Source organism: Akebia trifoliata, chromosome 2 (genome assembly GCF_017979445.1).
Source record: "Akebia trifoliata isolate Shusen 1 chromosome 2, ASM1797944v1, whole genome shotgun sequence".
Lineage (NCBI taxonomy): Eukaryota > Viridiplantae > Streptophyta > Magnoliopsida > Ranunculales > Lardizabalaceae > Akebia > Akebia trifoliata.
Genome location: NC_141376.1, coordinates 2431946 through 2452797, shown reverse-complemented (window position 1 = coordinate 2452797; position 20852 = coordinate 2431946). Strand labels below are relative to the sequence as shown.

Here is a 20852-nt window from a genome sequence, read left to right as displayed (position 1 = left end):
GAATGCCTGACGGATAAGTTCGCGGTTAGAAAAGACCGAGGTACAGTGCTTAACAAACAAACATGTCTTCTTCATGTACTGGCGTGTGGTTAGGAAAGTCCTCTAGCCATCCTTATAACCCCCAGGCCCCAACCCAAACTCTCACACCAAACTTTGAGAAACGTGGCCAGTAATTTTGCTATTTCTTCTCATTTTCCCAAACCCATGCTCAGCTCTGCTCTTCTTCTCTTCATCTTCCTCATTCTCAACCAATAATTGCGAGGCCGATAACATTTTATACAGCGGTGACACTCTACATACTGGGGACCATCTTAAGTACAGTAGATACTCCATAATAATGCAACAAGATTGCAATCTTGTGCTTTACGACAACGGATACCCGGTGTGGGCTTCGAACATGGGTGGTTTGTCGAGTAATTGCTATTGTACAATGCAAAGTGATGGGAATCTTGTGATCTATGACCAGTTATCCAATCCAATTTGGGCTAGTAAAACTGGAAGAGACCAAGGTTACTATGTCCTCATTCTTCAGAGAGACAGGAATGTAGTTATCAATGGTGGTGCAATTTGGGCCACGAACTCTAACAAAAGTGTCACAAGTGCAATTTCTTTGGTCTTGGTGAATAACCGACATGAAACTAATAATATCACCACCAACACTCTTACTAAGGGACCTGCCAATGCTTGAGAGTAGAAACTTAAAAATCATCCTAAGCTTATATGGTTAGATGTGTCATTTTCCTTAATTTCCTTCAAGACATGTTGAGTGCCATATATAGTAGAGTACATATGTGAAACCTTCTAAGAGAATGAGAGGCTTTGAAATGGAGATAGTAGTTCTAGGGAGTGGTATGTGCTAAGAAAAGTGTGATACTTTATAAAGATTTTAAGCCTTACTAAAGGTCGTTTTACTCAAATGAATCACCAGATTAGCAATCCAATACCATAACCACCAGATTAGCAATCTAATACCATAACCCTTTAAATTTCACTGAAAAATTCATATCCATATTTTTTTTTTCAAAGAACAATTTTTTTGGGGCTTTTGATAAAAGGTTTTGAAAATGGACGGCCTAAACTTCCGCCTAACTCCAAAATTTCAAATTAAAATTCAACAGTAAAAAATAACTTTTTTTTAATCTTTCTTTTTTCAATGTTCATAGAATTTTGTCCTCTACAACCCTGAAGCATCGGATCATGTTTTTCGATGACACAAGGTGAGCCCAAGGACCCTTAGTAAGGGTGAAAAATCCTTACTAACTTTGTAAGGCTAGTTGGACTACCTTTTGAATTTTATAGTGTCAAACTATCATGAACTTCTCCAATTCTATGTTTGTTGGAGAAACTCAGTCCACGAGTTAGGCTAACCTTTTGAGAGATTTACGGTTGAGTACCACCATATTTCAATTCTTTTTGGGCGTATTTATATTAGGAGAAAGAGCCACAAACAATAGTAATAAAATTCGAGATAAGTATTAAAAGTAAAAGAAAATATAGGCCTTAACTGCAAGAACATCATGGCCGTTTGTCATCTGTAACAAAAACCAAAAAAATAAAAAATCAGAATTAAAGCATATTTTGAAGTTTGAAGTCTACTAGGAAAGAAAACAAATAGTACATAAAATGTTTTAAAAAAAGAAAAAAAAAAAAGATCACCATTTGTGAGTCTCTACTAAGTACCTTCTATGGGCAGCGCAAGCACACTATAAACTCTTTGTTTATAGTGTTCAAATAAACAAAGTTTGTGGAAATCATCAAAAGATGGTATTTGATCAAAGATGGATTGGTACAAAACCATTAATATGGTATCAATGAAGATGTTGACATAGTTAGTGGGGGAGACTCAACGAAAACTTAATGTGTTCGGTGTGATGTGTTGCTGGATTTGCCTGAAGGGATTAAGAGATTTTAACGGTTAGCCCACATGGCTTGCTACATATGTCCTAAGAGAGATGTATAAGTGAACTTTCCCAGAAAAATTATCTGAAGATCACCTCAGTGCAATCGAATGTTTGTGAAATTAAACTTATGTGCATGAGACAAAGGTTTAGTATGATTGGTTCTGGAAGAAAAGTCCAGTGTTTTTGGCTAGAGGTTGAAGCAAGGGGCATTTCCATCATTTCATGTTTGTCTGGTAGAAAACAAAAATTTTTTTTTGCTCACATAAAAATCGATTCAGGATTTCATAGAATTGAAGCCATCCCTAATTTACAAAACTACCATCTTTAGGGTTCGTGCAATTGGTCAAATAAGATAATGTGAAATCCCGAATTGACTTTTTTATAAGACTAATGATAATTTGACTCCCTTTTTTGGTACACTCCCTATCCTGACAGCTCACAGAACCATAAATCTTTCCACTTGTGTATCTTGAAGCAAATGATCTATGGTTATGAAAAGGGAGCATACGTAGAGCGTACAAAAAAAAAAAAAAAGAGGGGTTGGCTCAATGGCAATTTTGGACCGATAAACGGTAAATACCCTTTGGTCATGTGTTCGATACCCAGTATTAGCATTACTTCTTTAGGGGCAACCCACGACGGGCATGTGCTAGCACTGCGCACGCCTTGGGATGAGTCCTTGGAGAAGACCATGGTCTATGGATTGGCCAAAGTCTAGATATAGGCATGGTCCATTATCTACAGGGATACTCGATTATAAAAAATAAAATAAAAAAAGCATACAAAAAGGGATTCAGATTATTATGACTCTTTCTATAAACATAGAACAATAATGAATAATAATGAATGCATGTGGTAATTCATACATGGTTGATGTGGCAAGGGCACAAAATCGCAAATCTTTTTCCTTGTGTATCTCGAAAAAATAGATTTATGGTTTTGTGCCCTTGCCACGTCAACCACGTATGATTTACCATGCATTCATCACTACTCAGAATCAAAAAAATATTTTTTGGGGGATTGATCCAAGGTTTTTAAAATGGACGGCTATTGAACTCCTAAATTTAAAATTTAAATTTAACGATGAAAATTTATCTTTTTTAAGTGTGTTTTTTATAAGTTCATAGAATTTTTTCACTCTATATGCTTGTGGCATTGGATCATGTTTTTCGATGCCACAAGGTGAACTCAACACCCTTAGTAAGATTTGAAATCTTACTTAGTAAGTAAGGCTAGACTTACTCATAACATTAAACTCTTTTTGTTTTAAGATATATTTTAGCTAATTTTTTTTTTCATACAAAATCATGCATGTAATTATAACTTATATGTATACACAATATAGTAACGGGCTGGCTAAGTCCCAGCCCAAACTAGATTTAATGGGTTAAATTTTTTGAACTCGGGCCTACCTTTCGGGCCCAAGATGAAGGTCCTAAACTTTATTTTTCGGGCGGAACAGGTAGGATGAGTGGGCCAACGGGCCAAGTTGATAGCCCAATCAAAATCACGCTCTATATAACCGAACCCAAATCTTGTCTTGAGGAAGAAGTAAACACAGACCCCCAGACCCCCTCTCCTAGTACTTACCATAGAGGTTTTCTGCAACCCAGTATTCGATTCTTCGACACTATAAGCTTCAACCATGGTTCTCGAGGTTAGCAATGGAACCACTTCGGCCACCACTCACTTCAACTTCGAATTCGATCTTCGTTGTTTTTGTTTTTATTTTTCGGATTAAGAGTTAATTTGATGTGTGTTTCTGTTCATCAGGCTACCATGATCTGTATTGATAATTCCGAATGGACGAGGAACGGTGATTATTCTCCAACTAGATTTCAAGCTCAAGCCGACGCTGTTAATCTCATCTGCGGAGCTAAAACACAGGTGATCGTATTTTTTTTCTTTCAGTTTCAGGATCTGTTGAGTTTTTAGGGTTTTGGTTCATATCTTTTTCGAACATCTGTAATCGAGGTTTTTGTGTGTTCAGTCATTCAGGACAATGTTTAGGGTTTTTTTTTTTCTTGGATCTGAAGTTGGGAAATTTATGATTGTTTGGTTTGCAGTCTAATCCGGAAAATACTGTTGGAGTTCTAACAATGGCAGGCAAAGGTGTTCGTGTTTTGGTAACCCCTACTGGCGATCTTGGCAAGATACTGGCGTGCATGCACGGTGATTTTTTCATTTAATTTTTGTTCAGATTTAGTATAATTCGAGTTTCAGAGGTTGTATGTTGTTTAGTTTTTTTGTTTGATTTTATAACACTATTTAGGAGTAATAATAAAGATGAAATTCTGTTAACCATAACATGAGTTCCAAAATAAGCTATCAGTAGCAGTAATTTTATTAAAATTAGTTGGATCTAGTTCGCTTCAAAATCCATAAATGCCAAGATACATACTCATGTTAATCCAAAGTCCAAACTATGGATTCGAGCAACTGAAGTAAGAAATAGGAATATCATCATGGTTCTCATGATCTACTCCTTAAACTGTATTGTATTTTTCCCGCATTTCCTGTTTTTCACAACATCATCGTTTACTTGAAAAGCCCTTTCGTTTATTTCTGTCCATTAACCCCAAAAAATGGTGAAGAAGAGCAAATGCCAAATAATATGCCCTCCCGTAAAAAGGCAGGATATGCCAGTTCACATCTGAGGCTGATAATTTTATGTTCGAAAAGACCAACGAGGGGAACAATCGATCCATCAAAGCAAACAAAAAAGAACAATAAAAAATGAATATCATTTGACCTCTATCTCTTTATCTTCTTATCCTCGGGGTACAAAAGTTGTTCCAGTTGGTCCCCTCTATAAAAAAGATCCCTTCCTTACACTCGACTTGAAAAACTTTCGGACTACTAAGGTTGACTACTCGTATCCTGCTAGAATCATTGTTGTCCCAAGAAGAACCCATGAGAAGTCACAATTGCATATTTCTTCAATCTATATGCCCATGCAATACTAAAGTGGCAAAATAAAAAGAAGTAAATTCAAATTACTTGGCAAAATCCAGTATGGGACTGAAAGTATCCATTAAGACAACAGACATTGGATTATCCTAAAGCTTGCCTCCAATTTTTTGTTTTTTATGAAAAGTTATAAAGTTAAATCTCATAAGTCTTTGGGAAACTTCATGCGTGTAATAATAGCACAATAAATAAAACTTCATAAAAATAGGTTTAACTAGCGATATGGCCTATTTGGAATTTTGATGTATGCAAAAAATGAGGGCCCAGTTGCCATTTTGGCAAACTAAAAATCCAAACTGGGAAGCAACACACTCATTATTTATGCAAATAATGTTAAAAGTTTGAAACACCAATTTAGTGAACTCTAGGAAAACCTAATTTTTTCCTCAATTTTTATTTTGGGCTTCGCAATCGTTGTTTAGATACCAAATAGTTCCTTACTTTTAGGAGGGCTTCTTTAACTTGGTTACAACTCATAAGTATTTGGTAAATGGTAACCTGATATCATGTTTAGATACTTCAAGGTTTATGATGGCGATAATTAATAAAATTGTCTAATACTTAAAGGTAAGATTGGAAATATCTGCCACCCTTTTCCACTCTTGCTTCCAACTTTTTCATTCAACACTCTTTTCCTTTAGTCCATGTTGCTAAATTTCTTAAGTTCTTTTATTTATGTATAGCTTTAGTTGTTTTCTTTTACTTGCATAGAAAAATTTATCAGTAAAACTGTAAAAATGTTTTTTAGCTCATTATGAACCCACCAACACAAGTAAATGCTAAGTTTTAAGTCTATATCTTCCTATTTAATGGTTAGTTCTTTTTTTTTTTTTTCCTTGTGCCCATTTTCCGTGGGAATCCACATTTGATTTTAGGCGTACCTTTTGTTCAAAAAATTTCACAATTTTTCCATGACATTAAGAATAGTGGCTGTTTTATGATTGTGTCTTACCTAACATCTTACTTTATTAAATTTCTATTGAATAACAAGTATGACAAAGATGGTTAATTATCGTGTCCTTTTTGTGTTATTGATACAATTTTCAGCTATGGTTTGAGAAGAACTTGGGTTTTCTCTCAACAAGTTCTGTGCATCGTCTCCTATATTCTTTATTAGAAAGTAAGTTAAACACTACTCTTAAGGTCCATTTCTTCCTATATACAGGTTTAGAGATAGGTGGTGAGATGAACCTTGCCGCTGGGATCCAAATAGCTCAGTTGGCTCTTAAGCATCGCCAGAACAAAAAGCAGCAACAGAGGATTATAGTATTTGCTGGAAGGTAAATTGTATTACATTTCTATGTGCTTTAACATTTTCCAGAAGTTTTTAAATTTAGTGATTATCTACTATGGTTTTTTCAGCCCTGTTAAATATGACAAGAAAGTATTGGAAACAATTGGAAGGAAACTAAAAAAGAACAGTGTAGCCCTTGACGTTGTTGATTTTGGCGAAGAAGATGAAGGGAAGCCAGAGAAGCTAGAGGCCCTTCTTGCTTCTGTAAACAATAGTGATAGTAGTCACATTGTTCATGTCCCTGCTGGTTCTAGTGCTCTTTCTGATGTGCTTATAAGGTACTAATTTTATCGTGCATGATGTTTGTTTGCTAATCATTCTTCTTCATGTCAAGTGATATAGTACCCTATTTTGTATTGCAGCACACCCATATTTACCGGGGATGAGGAAGGGGGAAGTGGCTTTGCCGCTGCAGCAGCGGCAGCAGCTGTGGCTGGTGGTGCTTCTGGTTTTGATTTTGGTGTTGATCCCAACTTAGAGCCTGAGCTTGCTCTTGCTCTTAGAGTTTCAATGGAAGAGGAGAGAGCAAGACAAGAAGCTGCTGCTAGAAGGGCTGCGGAGGAATCTGGTGGACAAGAACAAGCGGGGGAACAGTCATCAAATTCACAGGATGTAACTATGACTGAGAATGTCGGCATTATATCTCCTGATGGTGACAGCAAAAGAAATGATCAACTGGTTGGTTTCACGCTTCAACTTCAAGCTTTTCCCAGATAACATCTTTTATATCTTTGAATATTGTCTTGCATTTATACGCTTGTCTATACTTGTGATCAAGGTATTAAATTTCAATTTCGATTTCGATATCTATTTTGGTTAGTCTGGAAATGGAAATATTCCGATGAATGTGGAAATGAATACATTTTTTGAAAATGATGGAAATGACAGAAATATTGATGAAATTTTCATTAACCCTGTAGGAAACGATAAAATAGGCATTAAAACGCACTCATTAAATCATCAAAATACAATAAACTACCATATGGAGTGAGAAATTGAATATCAACAACATTTTGCTACACATATGCACATGTATTGAGAGGCTGACAGTGGAAATAAGAATAATAATGTAACATTAACTACATACAACTTAATATGTAAGACATTAAAATGAAGAAACTATTAAGTATTGCATTTATGTGTAATCATATTTCTTTTATTTTTTTAATAAGTATGAATAAATTGCTAATGTATTCCAACTAATTGAAACATTGTTGATTGTAAGCGTCTTTATATAAACGTACTAATATGCTTAGAATAGATTAAAATAAGATGATATATATAACTAACTAATCATAATTCATTTATACTAATGGATGAATGTTCTATGCAATTTTTACTAGTAAATAATATATGTGATTTACAAGTTCTTCCTACAAGCAATTATAAGTTTTTTTCAAAAAAGTATATATATTTTCGGTCAAAATTACTATTCATAGAAATATTTCCATCAAAATATTGCATTTTTATACCTAAAAAATGATAATTTTGGCTGAAATTCACTATTCATCAAAATATTTCATGAAATAAATAGAGATTTCCACCAAAATATATATAAAAAGAAATTATCGGTTAAATTTCGTGTTGGAACTTGTGAAAATGGAAATATTTCGTGGAAATATGTTGAAATTTAATGCTATGCTTGTGATAGGTATTTGTTATGATAGACATAAAATACCTCTCAAAATTGAAAACATGACAAAGATTATGGTTGTATTGGTTATCATGTTCATGGGGGTCAATGTGTTTGACACTTTGCATCACACTGAAACACGTGTCCATGTGTTTTTTACATCAACGAGAAAAAGCTGGGTTATCGGTATTTTTTTAAAATTCCCATGGATTTTCTATCTGATCTTTTGGTTAGCAAGGATTTGTTATTGGTTTTTGTTACTAAATAAGTAAGATGGAATGATCTAGAAAACAAATAAAAAGGTAATGGAGAGTTTTGGACGAACAATCATGATGTTAACACACAACGTTTGCCATCTTATCAAGCTGGCATCTTCTTCAACAGAAATTCTACTTCCAGATGTAACTGAAATTTTATGTTCTTTCTCATCATGACACGAAAAATGCATTGTTTTAGAATGTCTTTGCTAATGTTGGGGTTTATTAACTCTTTATCATTTTGAAATTCTCCGGCCTTTCTATGATTTGGTCTTGGAAAGCAACTACTCCATTTGGTTTCTTAACGTTAAGGTTGCATTTTTACTGTTCCAGGATTATCGTAACGATGACATGTTTTCTAAGGTGTAATAAATTTTAGGATCAATTCGGACAAATACTTGTATCTTGTGGTTGTTGTCCACTTTGTTTTCCTTCGAAAACTAGCATTTGTTCTACAGTAGCATGCTATAAGCTCATCATCAGATAAGTCAAACACTTAATTATACTTAAAATGTCTTTGAAATGATAACAGGATGATGAGACCGCGTTGCTAGGGCGGGCCCTTATGATGTCAATGGATGACCCAAAGTCTAGTCAATCTGGTGGTATTTCAATGGGAGACACAGATATGTCAGAGGCAATTACAGACGATCAAGAGCTGGCCCTTGGTGAGTTCCTATATTCTGTTGAAGCATTTCCATCTATGTATGTGTGTGATTTATGTTAGTCTTCCATATATCAAAAAACTTGTTACTAGGGTATGGAATCATTGAAGAAATTCTTTTTCTAGCATATGCACTTCTTTTTCACAAGTTTGTTGCCTTTTCAAGATAAAGTCTTCTACATATATATAGCCTTCCTTCTCTTAATAATATCTTTGTCACTTCTGGAAAAAGAAAAGATGTCTGATGTCTGTCAGGTAGCCTATTTTGTTATGCCCTTTCATGCAGTTGAAATTCGATTTTTTTTAGATTTATTGATTGTGGAGATTATGACAGAGTGAAAGAAAGGTTTAAAATGTTGTTTTGGAGGAATGTTCCAGTCAAGGGGAAAAATCAAAACATTCACCAATACGAAACGAAAACATTCCCAAAAAATTCTGAAATATTCATAAAAATTAACATTTTTATAACAAATAATTTAAAATTATATATGTTCTCTAGGTTGTGAAATGACTCTTATAACTATTCATTTTAAGTATAGCACATTTTTCACGTTCGTACATGCTATTAGACACCCATAATCGGTGAATACAGTAAGTTAGATTGCATTAAAATATGTTTAATATTTTAACTTTCGATAAACTATCAAGTACCTGTAGCCTACTGGATAAGATGTTTGATTTTAATCAAAATATTGTGGACTCTGTTCTTCTATATTTTAATTGCCTTTTTTTTTTGTAGAAATTCTTGGTATCATTCAAATATCTATTTTTTTGCAGAGATTCCATTGCTCTTTTTTTTTTTTTTTCTGAATATATTTTTTTTTCTTTTTGTGATTTTGATTTGTTTTGAAATGTTTTGATCAAAACATTCTGACACATACCAATACAAACCAAAGCATTCTGATACAATCCGACACCAACCAATATATTTAATTTTAGGAATCTTTGTATTGTATTGTTCAAAAACCGCAATATACTGGCCAATATATTTAGATACAATATGATTGAACCCTGGGTAAAAGTACTATGCTTTGCTTGATGACGTTAACCTTATGGTTTTTCACCCAAACAAAACATGTTCTTTTATTGCGGATTACAAATCAGTGATACCTCCTATCTATTTCGAAGCCCACTACACTATTGAAGACTCCTCAGGGGCCTGGGTTGACTCAGCATTGTAATAGGAATGGTGAACGAGTGAAGGAGAACACCTCTTATTGTTCTCATACGGATTTAAAATGGTGGATGAAATAAAAAAATGATGTTTTCCCTAGTGGAACAATTAGACTTGATCTTGTTGTAAACTTGTAATAGTTGCTATGTACAGAAAAGAGTTTAGTCTTGGTTTCAGTTGATGGCTTGATCAATTGGGGAATCAAGAAGACTCTTGCTGGCTTGGCAGAATCATTATCAAATTGACATGAACTTGTATGGAAACTCTGTTGATACATTGGTATTCCCTCAAAATAGAGAAGATTTGTTAGAGTTGGCATCAGTTCGGAGTTCTTGGAGGAAAGGAACTGCTGAGTCATTGAAAGTGAGGACAGCATATAGGCCATTGTGATAAATATTAACATTTTGTTGTATTTGTGGTAATTTTCTTTGCTGGTTATGGGAGCACTGGTTTTGATAACTTTCTCTTCTGATGGGTGACGCGGTCAGAAGGATTCTTAGTGATGATTCTGTTGTATTATAGTTTTCTCTGAGTTTCTCACTCACTTGATTTTTGTGCTTCTTGTAAGTGGGGCTGCTGCCCCATCCTTGTGAAAATATAATTTTTTTTCTTTTACCAATCGAAAAAAAAAAAGAGAAGTCAAAGTAAGATTTAAACCTTGAGTGGTATCCAACTTCTTATCCATTCATCTACTGATTATAACTCTTCTTTGCTGCATGCAGCCCTTCAGATGTCTGTGCAGGATAACATAAAAGGACCAGCAACCCAGGATGAAATGAACAAAGTACTGGGAGACCAGTCATTTGTGTCATCTATTCTTGCTTCTGTATGTATCCTAAACTTCAGATAGTAATTCCCTTGAAGATTCATTTTAGCTCGCTTTGTAAGTATGATTTAATGATACCTCACCGCTCTTGGCAGCTTCCAGGAGTTGACCCCAATGACCCTTCAGTGAAAGATGTACTTGCATCTCTGCAAGGCCAAGAAGAGGTGAGTTCATGAGACATTTAAATGCTAGGATTGATACAGTCAATAACTGTTGGTTTGCTCAAGTGTGTGTTTTAATAATAAAAAATGCTCGTGTATTATAAACATTTGTGTAAATGAGTTGTTGGTCATTTGATGTTCATTCTCCTATTGTAAATACTAGTCGGAGCAAGAGAAGAATGAAGATAAGCCACCAAATGAGAAGTGATGTTGCCGTAGAGACATCCTATGCCTTCAATCTCCTAGGTCAGTTTTTGAATCGTCATTCAATTCATAGTTCCTCCACAGCACATGGATGAGATTCCTTTTAGCTTACTCACTTAGCTTAACCTCAATCCTTTTTTTATTACAGTTTATGTGGAATCTTGCTTTAGGCTCCTAAATAGCTTATTCATTCCTCTTTTGCAGGTCAGGTCAGAGAGCTTCCAATTATCATTTTGATGGGTGAAGAAGGTTCCCATTCATCTTGTGAGAGCACTTGTAAGAGAGAACAGACTTGTATTCTTATAAGAAGGAATGGATTCCCATTACCAAAATTTCTAAACTACAATCTACCAACAATATTTTCATTTGTTTTATTTGTTTCCTGCATATCTTTCTTTTTTAATGGTCATGGATGCTCTCATCTTAAGCTTGAAGTGGCAGTGGACCAAATAATGTTAAAAGATGTGGAATCACCATCACTGGGTTGCCTGCAAAATTCATTTATGCCCTATAAACTTCTGTCCCCTTCAGAAAGTAAAAGCACCGAGGGTGGGTATTTGCAAATGGCTTTAAGCTTTTATGTTGTACCAACTGATAGAGTGGTCCACTTAACACTTCCAAAGAAAAAAAAAATTGATAAAAGAGTTGCTCAAATTGGTCTGAGGTCGGGTGCTGTATATAAATAGTGACAATTTGAATGTATATCCATGTCTACGATATCCATTCTCAAATGGACGGGAGAAGCAAAAGATTAGAGCAGCTCCATCTCCTATGTAGGGATGTTGGGGTTGGCGATGGTCTTGGGGTTGAGTATCACTGAGCATAGTAGGTTAGTAGGTTCTACGTAATTGGATTGTTTAGGATGTGCATTGTGCCCGACCTATTGACTTTCCCCAGCAGGGCCATGGACTAAATGTCACTTCTATTTTAAATATATCTCGATTCTATTTAAAGTCATGTCTTATGTTATTGTTTGGGGAATATTTTAGTATCAACTGAACTAAATGTATTATCAATAATCATGTAAAGAGGTGATTTTCACGAGTTTGACAACTAGCAATGACAACCCTACCCTTTCAATTGAATTATATTTGGAGGTCTTCAGGTACTATGCATAACTCACTTTCCTTAAAAGGGCACATGGCAATCCCTTGGGTTTATTTACCCATATATCATGCTCATCTTGGGCAAGGAAGAGTTATTTCTTGTGTACGAAGTAGACGAGACCGACCGAAGTAATCACGTCCCATGGATTATGGACTAATCTAATAAATTAAGTAGTATCATTTCTCCTTTATTTTAACTTTAATCATGAAAGTTGTTGGTATTTGAGAACCTTATAGATCAACCTTACATGATTGTGAGACAGAAAAGACTGGCAACAGTTCACCTAAACTGACCTGTGAACATCTCCAGTGAGTCTAACTATTTTAATTCATCCCTATTTTTATCTTTTTCTTTTTTGCTCTTTTGTGATGGATGAATTAACAAAGTATTACTTCCAAAGAGAAAAGCAGCTATGAACCATGATTCCAGGTGTCAAAATCAAACCATAAAACTCAACTATAACCACTCCATGTTGTGGATCCAATGCTCAAATTATAAGAACAAGGAGTCGTGGACAGGAGTGGTGGGGCATCTGATGTAAGTCTTTGTTTGTTCAAAATGAGGCCCACCCTCGTGGGTGTGTGTACCCATGCCCGTGTGTACATAGATTTTAGTGTTTGTTAACACTCGTCGTACTGCTGTTTGATTCTCAATCTCAACCTCTCTCGCATGTATCTACTTCGCATCCTTATCCCTCTCAATAATCCCAACTTGTCTTATCGTTTCCTCCTTATTATAACTATATACTATATGAAAATTATTGTAATACGGAGGAGACTAGAGGAGTGGACCATGATATTTGCAACATTATTTTCCACATGTTTTGCTACCTCAATCCTCTACAGTTCCCTTTGTTATCTTTTTCGATAAAACCCAAATACTATGGGGACTTGAACTCTTGACGTTATAAAATTCTAAAAATGCAAAGAAGCAGAATAAGGTTATGTTCGTCCATGGATTCGATTAACTCGAGAAGCTTTTACTCTCTCTCTCTCTCTCACCTTTTTTTTTTTTTTTTTTTCAAACCATCTTTATAATTTAATAAGTGAGGTAATGAGTTCCTTCTTCCCCCCTTAGCTTTTACGCAAAGTGTCTCCCTCTCTCTCAGACAGAAGCGTTTGATCCGAGACGAGCCCACCTATATAATGTGCACACAGTATTCTAATTATCTAGTTTAGTTGTATAATAAAATCGTATCCTATAATTGGATCTCTTTGTACAGTAACATCCCTCCCTTTTAGAGTTATTACTATATTGCCATCATTATCTCCAAAATTCGAGTTGGAGACTCGATGTAAAATTACTAGGCCAAAAACAAGAATCAATCTTTTTCCCTAGTCCGTCCATTCCCTTCCGACGTCAAGTTGTTCACCATCCAATAGAATAATGAGAAGATTTTAGTGAAATTGCGTACTTTTACTTTTATTGATGCTCTATTTTATATTGCCACCTCTATTCGTAAATACATCACCTAAAAATTAGCACACATCTTTGGGTGACGTTAGTAAAAGTTGGTGTGGCAATAGCTCTCTTTTTATAATGAGATGGCTGCCGATACGTCAGTTCTCTCAGATTTTTATTTCTTTCTTTTCTTTTTAGAATTATGATTCTGCACATTATTTTTGCAATCCAAATAAAGATTGAATTGAGTTTCTATAACTTATCACGTACTTTTATTTTTAGCATCATATTTTAATTCTCCCTCTAGAGCATATGGTTAGTAAATTGACATAGAACAAAAATTAACGGGATTAATTCAACTACGATTCAGAATATAATTCAACATGACTTTTAAAATTTTGGTTAAAAAGATGGAGAATAGCAAAAATGCAATTTGAGAGTTATTCGGGTTCAACCCTTAAAAAAGTCAAAAATAAAAAATTCAATTATATAGGTAAATTTTTTACTTAAGGTTTTATAAAGTCGAATAAATAAAGTATAATAACTATGTATACAAATAAAACAGAAAGTAAATAAAATTCTCAACTACTAATCAAGTGACCAAATTAATCAAACTCTTCACTATATCATCCTCTTTTTTTACTAAAAAAATACACTTATATATGTAGACAACAGATCGGATCCATATTTAGGCTTTGTCCAGTCCATAAACCATGGTCTTATCCAAGAATCAGTTACGAGCACATGCCAGGTAAGTGAGTGTGGTATAATTGGGAGAGAACAAATAAATACATTACCATGCAAGATTGTGAGGAAGGGAAATTATTTTTGAAAAAAGGGCTCATAGCTTTAACTTTTTTTTATATACAATTTTTTTTATTTGTTTAATTCAAAGAATAAATAAATCGTGAATTATTCACTAAAGGTCAAGAATTTTTCATGAACAGAAACTTTAATAGATTCTTAAATTGATTAAAGAAACTTTAGACCCCCTCATGTATTTTCCTTGTTTTGATCTGTGACGCTTTACTGTAGTAATAGTCAAATTTGACCAACCAATGAAAGTAAGTGATGGTCAATTCACCTAAGTTTGGTGTAGAAATGTCACTCTAAACCAAAATCAATCGGTAAAGAGTTTATCTAAGGTTTTATTCTCATAAATAAAGATAAAACAAGTATCAAATTATGCTTATCCTCAAAACCAACACGTCTCTAAAAGTATGAATTTACTATTTCCCTTAAAATCAAAAGCTTGATGTCACCCTCTGGAATTATATGAACCACTTTTTGGTCCCACCAAATTATTATATGTTGTTTCCCTTAATTCAAAAGTTTGATGTTGCCCTCTGTAATTTACGGATCACTTTTTGGTCCCCGCCAATCTTATAGATTGTTCCCCTTAATTCAAAAGTTTGATGTCGCCCTCTCCAATCAATTGGAAAATGTGGTCCATTTTTTGGTGAACCCACCTATCGAAAATCATAGCATTTGATAACTTGTATCCACTAGATCTAATCTCTTGAAAAAGAATTTTAAAATGAATAGAAATCATTTATATGATAATAATGTTATATCAAAGGATGCACATCATTAATCAAATTGATATTTTGTGTGTAGATTCACCAAAGGATAGACCACATATCCATACGGTTAGTAGGTCACAAAAATGCCATGTAAAGGAGCGGATACTTTGTAGCGTGAATCTTTTGAAGCCCTCTATAGCCTATATCAACATTTGTGGGTGCACCATGTCATCAAGATAATTATATCCAATCGGTTAAATATAGGAATACAATGATCGTTCATTTTCAAACACTGATTAAGACCACAAATATATATATATTGATTTTTTTTTTTTTCAAATCTAATCTAAACCATGAATCCAAGAGGGTTCTGTTATTATTTTCCTTGAATGTGATGTTCTATAGATGGTAGAACAAGAGTTACAGGTGAAATGGGCTACAAAGGATTCGCTCCCCACGTAAAATGGGGTGATTCCTTATCTTCATTAGAAACAGGACACCAGACTGGATCCCTACTTTATTTATTGAGTCGTGCTAGAGTAATATTGAAATGCACATTGTGGGGGACATTTTTGACGTGAATGTGTCAGAATCATAAATGCTTTTCATTGAGATACGAGTAAAATCTCGATGAAGACATCTATAATTCTGACACACCTCCACGTCATAAATGTTCTCCTATGAAGTACATTTTAATGTTACTTCAACATTATCCTTATTTATATTAGATTTTCAAGAATAAAACATCAAGCTTTTGTTATTAAATGAACAGCAAAACTTTTTTTTTTTTTTTTATTTAGACGTATTGGTACGTTTGTACTGGTTTGTAAATGTCCGTAGTGCTTAACAAACGAAGGGGCAAATGGGTCAATTCATTTAGGAACTGTAGCTATCAGAACAAACCCGTAATTACAATCAACACCAGTGGCATTTGAAGAATCATATCGATATATAATAATACGTAACTCACCCTTTCCCAACTCAAAGAGTCTAAAACAAAGCAGAAAGAAAGACACCAAGAATCAAGATCTTCTTCTTCTTCATCATCTACAACCATGGCTATGGCCTTCAAGATGGTAATCTATCTATCTACACTAGAAAAGATTTGATGAATTTAGCTTTTAAATAAATCTTTTCTTTTTTTCTTATTTTTTTTTAGAATTAATCGATTCAGATTTCTTTTTTACTATTATATATCTATCTATCTATCTATCTATCCCTCTGATTCGGTGGTTCTGATGGTATACCGCTATGTTACATCAGGCGACAACAGGAATGTGGGTAACGGACGAGTGTAAGAACTCGTTTATGGCAATGAAATGGAAAAAGGTGCATCGATACATAGTGTTCAAGATCGACGAGGGATCGAAGCTGGTGATCGTGGATAAGGTAGGTGGGCCCGCAGAAGGATATGATGATCTGGCTGCTTCGCTACCAGACGATGATTGCAGATATGCTGTCTTTGATTTTGATTTTGTCACGGTTGATAACTGCAGGATGAGCAAGATCTTCTTCATTGCTTGGTTTGTTACTCTTTTACCCTTCTCTTATCTCTATAGATTATCTGCTACTAAAGCGATGGATCTCCTTTTCTAAATTGACTGTTTAGTCCTTGTGTTTTGATGTAAAGACCAACGCAGATTTGTCTGTTAGGGTTAGAAAAGTCATTTTCGTACTGTATAGTTTCATTATTTGTGTCAAACGATGTTTGAGGAGGAGAGCTTGGAATGAACGGTGGATATGAGAGAATAATCTTTGGGATTCTATTCTAGTAAATGTATTCATCCTATCTCAACCGTATGTCTGATGCTCTGCCTCAAACGGTGTTTGAGAATGTTTCTTTACCTATTACTGTTAGGGTAGTAGAGAATTTCTATTGCCACACCCTTTTTTTTTTTTCTTGTATGATACACCACTGGATGAAATTATACCTCACACACCAAATGAAGTTAAAGAGACATCAAACATTTGATCTATAAATTACTGAAAGTGTGTGTGGATTAAATTACAGGGCACCAACAGCATCAAGGATTAGAGCGAAGGTGTTATATGCGACATCCAAAGATGGATTGAGGAGAGTTTTGGAAGGTGTTCACTACGAAGTCCAGGCCACAGACCCCACGGAGATGGGGTTCGACATCATTAAAGACAGAGCCAAATAGATATATGGTTACACACTTCTTATCTCTTCTTCCAAGTCTAATTAATGTTGGCCTCACGTGCCCAATGTTTGTGTGGCACGTGACACTTAACTCTCCTCCTCTTTAGTTTAGTTTACTACTAGCTTTCATCATGGGGAATGGGATTATTAGGAAGTGGTGCTCTATCTTTGTTTCCTTCCTAGATTTTGTCACTAATGTAAGTTAATCTTCTAATCTCTTATAATAAATTATTATTAATTAAACTATTTTATTAACTTTAATAAGGGGAAAGGAGTTGGTGTTTGTTTATGGGGATAGGCTTATGCAACTCCAACGTAAACTGGAGCCACTTTATGATGTGCTTTGCTTTGGAGTTGGTATCAACTTGTCTGTTTGTTAGTACGCTTCAGCCCCTTCCCATAAAGGAACCAACCCAAGCCCTTTTGCCTTTCACTTACACCCAAACAGGATGCTTTAGCCAATAAATTACGGTTTGACCAGTTAACAAGCAACAAAGCAATGCATTAGTCATGGTTTTTTTATTTGACACAATTACTGGGCCGTGGTACATTCAAACTAGATAATTTGATTGAACCGACAAGATGATTCAAATGCAAGAGTTTCAATACATGGTTTCAAAACTTGTTCGAGACTGAGATGTATCACCTGAGTCGTCTTGATATTGCTCAACAACAATACGGACGGACAAATCAATGTATCGGACAAGATTTGAAACCCACGTTCATTTTTCTCATTGTTGAACGAGATGTCTCAATCGTATCAGAAAAATCATCCAAGACAAACTTGGTCTCGTTCATGGAAGAGACCAAACGTCAAAACAAGTTTTAAAACCATGTTCCACACAAAGAATTAAGTATTGCTAATTGATGGTTATAATTCATTCCAAATATAGAAAATAAGGAGATTTTACTTAGCTGTTATCCCGCCGTGAAAATGTCTTATAAGTAAACTTTATTTTTTATGAAAATGGTTCCCACACTATTGCCTCTTTTGGGACTTTAGAGGTAGAAAGATTTCATTGTGAACATCTCTCAAGAGAGAGACCCTGAGAGAGGGAGAAGGTAAAAACTAAAAAGGGGTAGAAGGTGAAGACCCCATGAAGGGAGGCAGACAATGTCTATATTGGTGTATAATAATAATAATGTATTAGTATAAATAAATTATTAATGTGATGAGAAAAAGTTTATGTGCTAATATTTTGCTTACATATATTTTTTTTTTTCAATATTTTTATATTGTGATTAATTATTGTAGGGAAAAAAATATACAATAAATCAAAACCGGACATGTGTCACCTCATGATTCATATTGAATGGAGTGGGAATTAATCATGTGCATTGTAATTAGATAAAAGTAGAGAGAAGCGGCACTCGAGATGTGATATTATCCCACGTAAATATTGTATTCAAGTCTATCCTTCAAGAAGGTTCATCTTCCTGGATGAGACACTGGCAACGTAAATTCTGAAAATAGATAATCATGAATCTCTAAGATTGTGTGAAGGTATATTAGAAGAAAACTTTCACATTATACTTCATGTAAAGAAACCCTATAACCAGAGAGGAGAATCTTCGTTAAGAGACTTTTTGATCAATTTCTCTAGCTAAGACTATAACATAATTAAAGTTTCGAGATACTTTGGCAGGTTCCACACTGGTGCCTTTCTTACGGAAAACTCAATCCACAATTACTAAAGCCACATTGACCTAGATTTATGTTGTTTGAAAATTAGTTGGAATATGTCTGTTTTCGACCCATTTCCCTTGGATATTTGGAATTTTATGGGCCCAACAAATCTAGGGGGCCTACTAGCCCAACTAATTTGTTTGGAATAGGCTTCACCCATAGCCTGACTACTAAAGCCCAAAACCAATACGATCAAACAATACTGGCGGTGTCAATGGTTTGGTTCCTGAGGTTTTTAGAACCGGAACCATCATATTTTGGTCGACTCCGGTTCCAATAACTGCCAAAAACTATGGATACCCATCAGTTCTAGTTCTTTAATTAATGGATAAGATAAAAAGAATCTCGACTAATGTTAGTATTATATTTCTTTATATGCAAGAGCTTTTTTAATCATAAAAATAATTTCAAATTCATCGAACAAATATAGTTAACTTTTTTTTTCAAAAACTAAAAACCATCTTCTTTAATAGTAATAAACTTAAATGAAAGAATGACATTTTAATTTATTAGAAAACATGAAAAAAAATTCTTTAATATCTATTAACTTTAAAAGGTTCTAAAATCTTCAATCATTTATAATATATAAAAAAAAAAAAAAATTGGCAAAACAAATCGGTTTAGTTTCTTTTAGACCCGACTCTAATCGGATATTGAAAATAAGGATCCAGATCTGGGGTTTCAATTTTAGTTCCAATTAAATGGGTACCTATTGACACCCCTAAACCAAACTCACCCCCAGCTCTATTTTTTTTTTTTGGTTATCGTGGTTAACCCCACCCTTTGGGTGAAACTAATCCCACGGTCACACACACCACCCTCTCAGAAAGTCCTACGTGCAACTAGTTGAGTTGAGAGACAACTGGACCCTGGAGGATGGTCCCAAGGAATTCATTAATTTGTTGGCTTTCGCTCACTTGACCTACCCTTCGTGAGGAGTTTAGGCTCGACTTGCCCCTAGGCTGACCCCTTGGGGTTGACTCACTCCCAACCTCATACTGTTTAGACCCTATGAAGTCTGGCTGGACTGATTTACAACTCTAGAACAATGCAGAAAAGATTAGCATGACAGACTATTTATGGTCATTGTATGCAAGTATTTCCACCTTTTTATCCATTTTTAAACTTGAGTATTTTTTAGGAAATAATGAACATATAGTAGTTGGAACTTGGAACCACCTATTAGGCTGATTCGGGATATTAAAACTCGTCCTAAACAAAGATGACTCGGTGAGTCAATCTGATCTCAAAGGCAAGTTGGCAAGATGGTCAACATAATTGTGCACCACATTCGTTCATCGAGATTCGAGATGTCTTCGCCAATATTTTCAAAATATCTTCTTAGTTAATTACAACACTGCCAAATTAACCAGGTTTTGTGTTTTTGATATAAAAAACTATTTTTGAAAATGGTTAAAATATTTATTATCTATATAAAATAAGTTTTTTTTTACTAAGCATTTAGTAATCCACGTAATAAATAGAAAAATCTCTCCATGCCCCTTAATCACAATAAATCAGGAGTTTGATGTCCTTGAAGGTTTTAAAAGTTGTGCCCCTCATTTTACTGAATATTTGAGCTACCTCTTGTAGTTTGGCCATCATAAAGTCAAGTCTTCAGTCTCTTAAGTTCAAAATAACTTTGATTTTGCCCTAAAATCCATTGTCTTCATGAATCCTTGATTCATTTGGCTAAGTCATCTAGGGCTTGTTGATTTTCTTCTAACGGATTTAGAAGACAATATGATAGAAAATTGAGTTATTAATGAAATAGGCATGAGCCAACCAGCAAAATATTTTTACAATAGAACGAAGATGAGGGTATCTCAATCATTTTAGTTAAACTCTCAAATTAGACAATCGGTGAAAGTACATATCATGATTCATGA

At 34.6% G+C, this 20852-nt stretch overlaps 2 protein-coding genes across 3 annotated transcripts; both read left to right on the top strand.

Annotated features, from left to right (window-relative positions):
• Window positions 1-3420: 3420 nt before the first annotated feature.
• On the top strand, window positions 3421-11471 carry LOC147408741 (26S proteasome non-ATPase regulatory subunit 4 homolog). 2 transcript variants are annotated; one of them, XM_086421398.1, is made up of 11 exons: window positions 3421-3558; window positions 3675-3788; window positions 3968-4073; window positions 6037-6151; window positions 6234-6443; window positions 6528-6843; window positions 8588-8723; window positions 10616-10719; window positions 10815-10883; window positions 11044-11126; window positions 11294-11471. In XM_086421398.1, exons 1-10 carry the CDS (start codon window positions 3547-3549, stop codon window positions 11086-11088), a joined length of 1227 nt encoding a protein of 408 aa, XP_086277524.1. In that variant the 5' UTR covers window positions 3421-3546; the 3' UTR covers window positions 11089-11126; window positions 11294-11471. The 2 variants fall into 2 exon arrangements, with proteins under 2 accessions (XP_086277524.1, XP_086277516.1); XM_086421390.1 differs by having other exon boundaries at window positions 11289-11471.
• Window positions 11472-16038: 4567 nt separating this feature from the next.
• On the top strand, window positions 16039-17519 carry LOC147408740 (actin-depolymerizing factor 5-like). Its single transcript, XM_086421378.1, has 3 exons — window positions 16039-16191; window positions 16379-16638; window positions 17127-17519. Exons 1-3 carry the CDS (start codon window positions 16171-16173, stop codon window positions 17275-17277), a joined length of 432 nt encoding a protein of 143 aa, XP_086277504.1. The 5' UTR covers window positions 16039-16170; the 3' UTR covers window positions 17278-17519.
• The last annotated feature ends 3333 nt before the right edge of the window (window positions 17520-20852 follow it).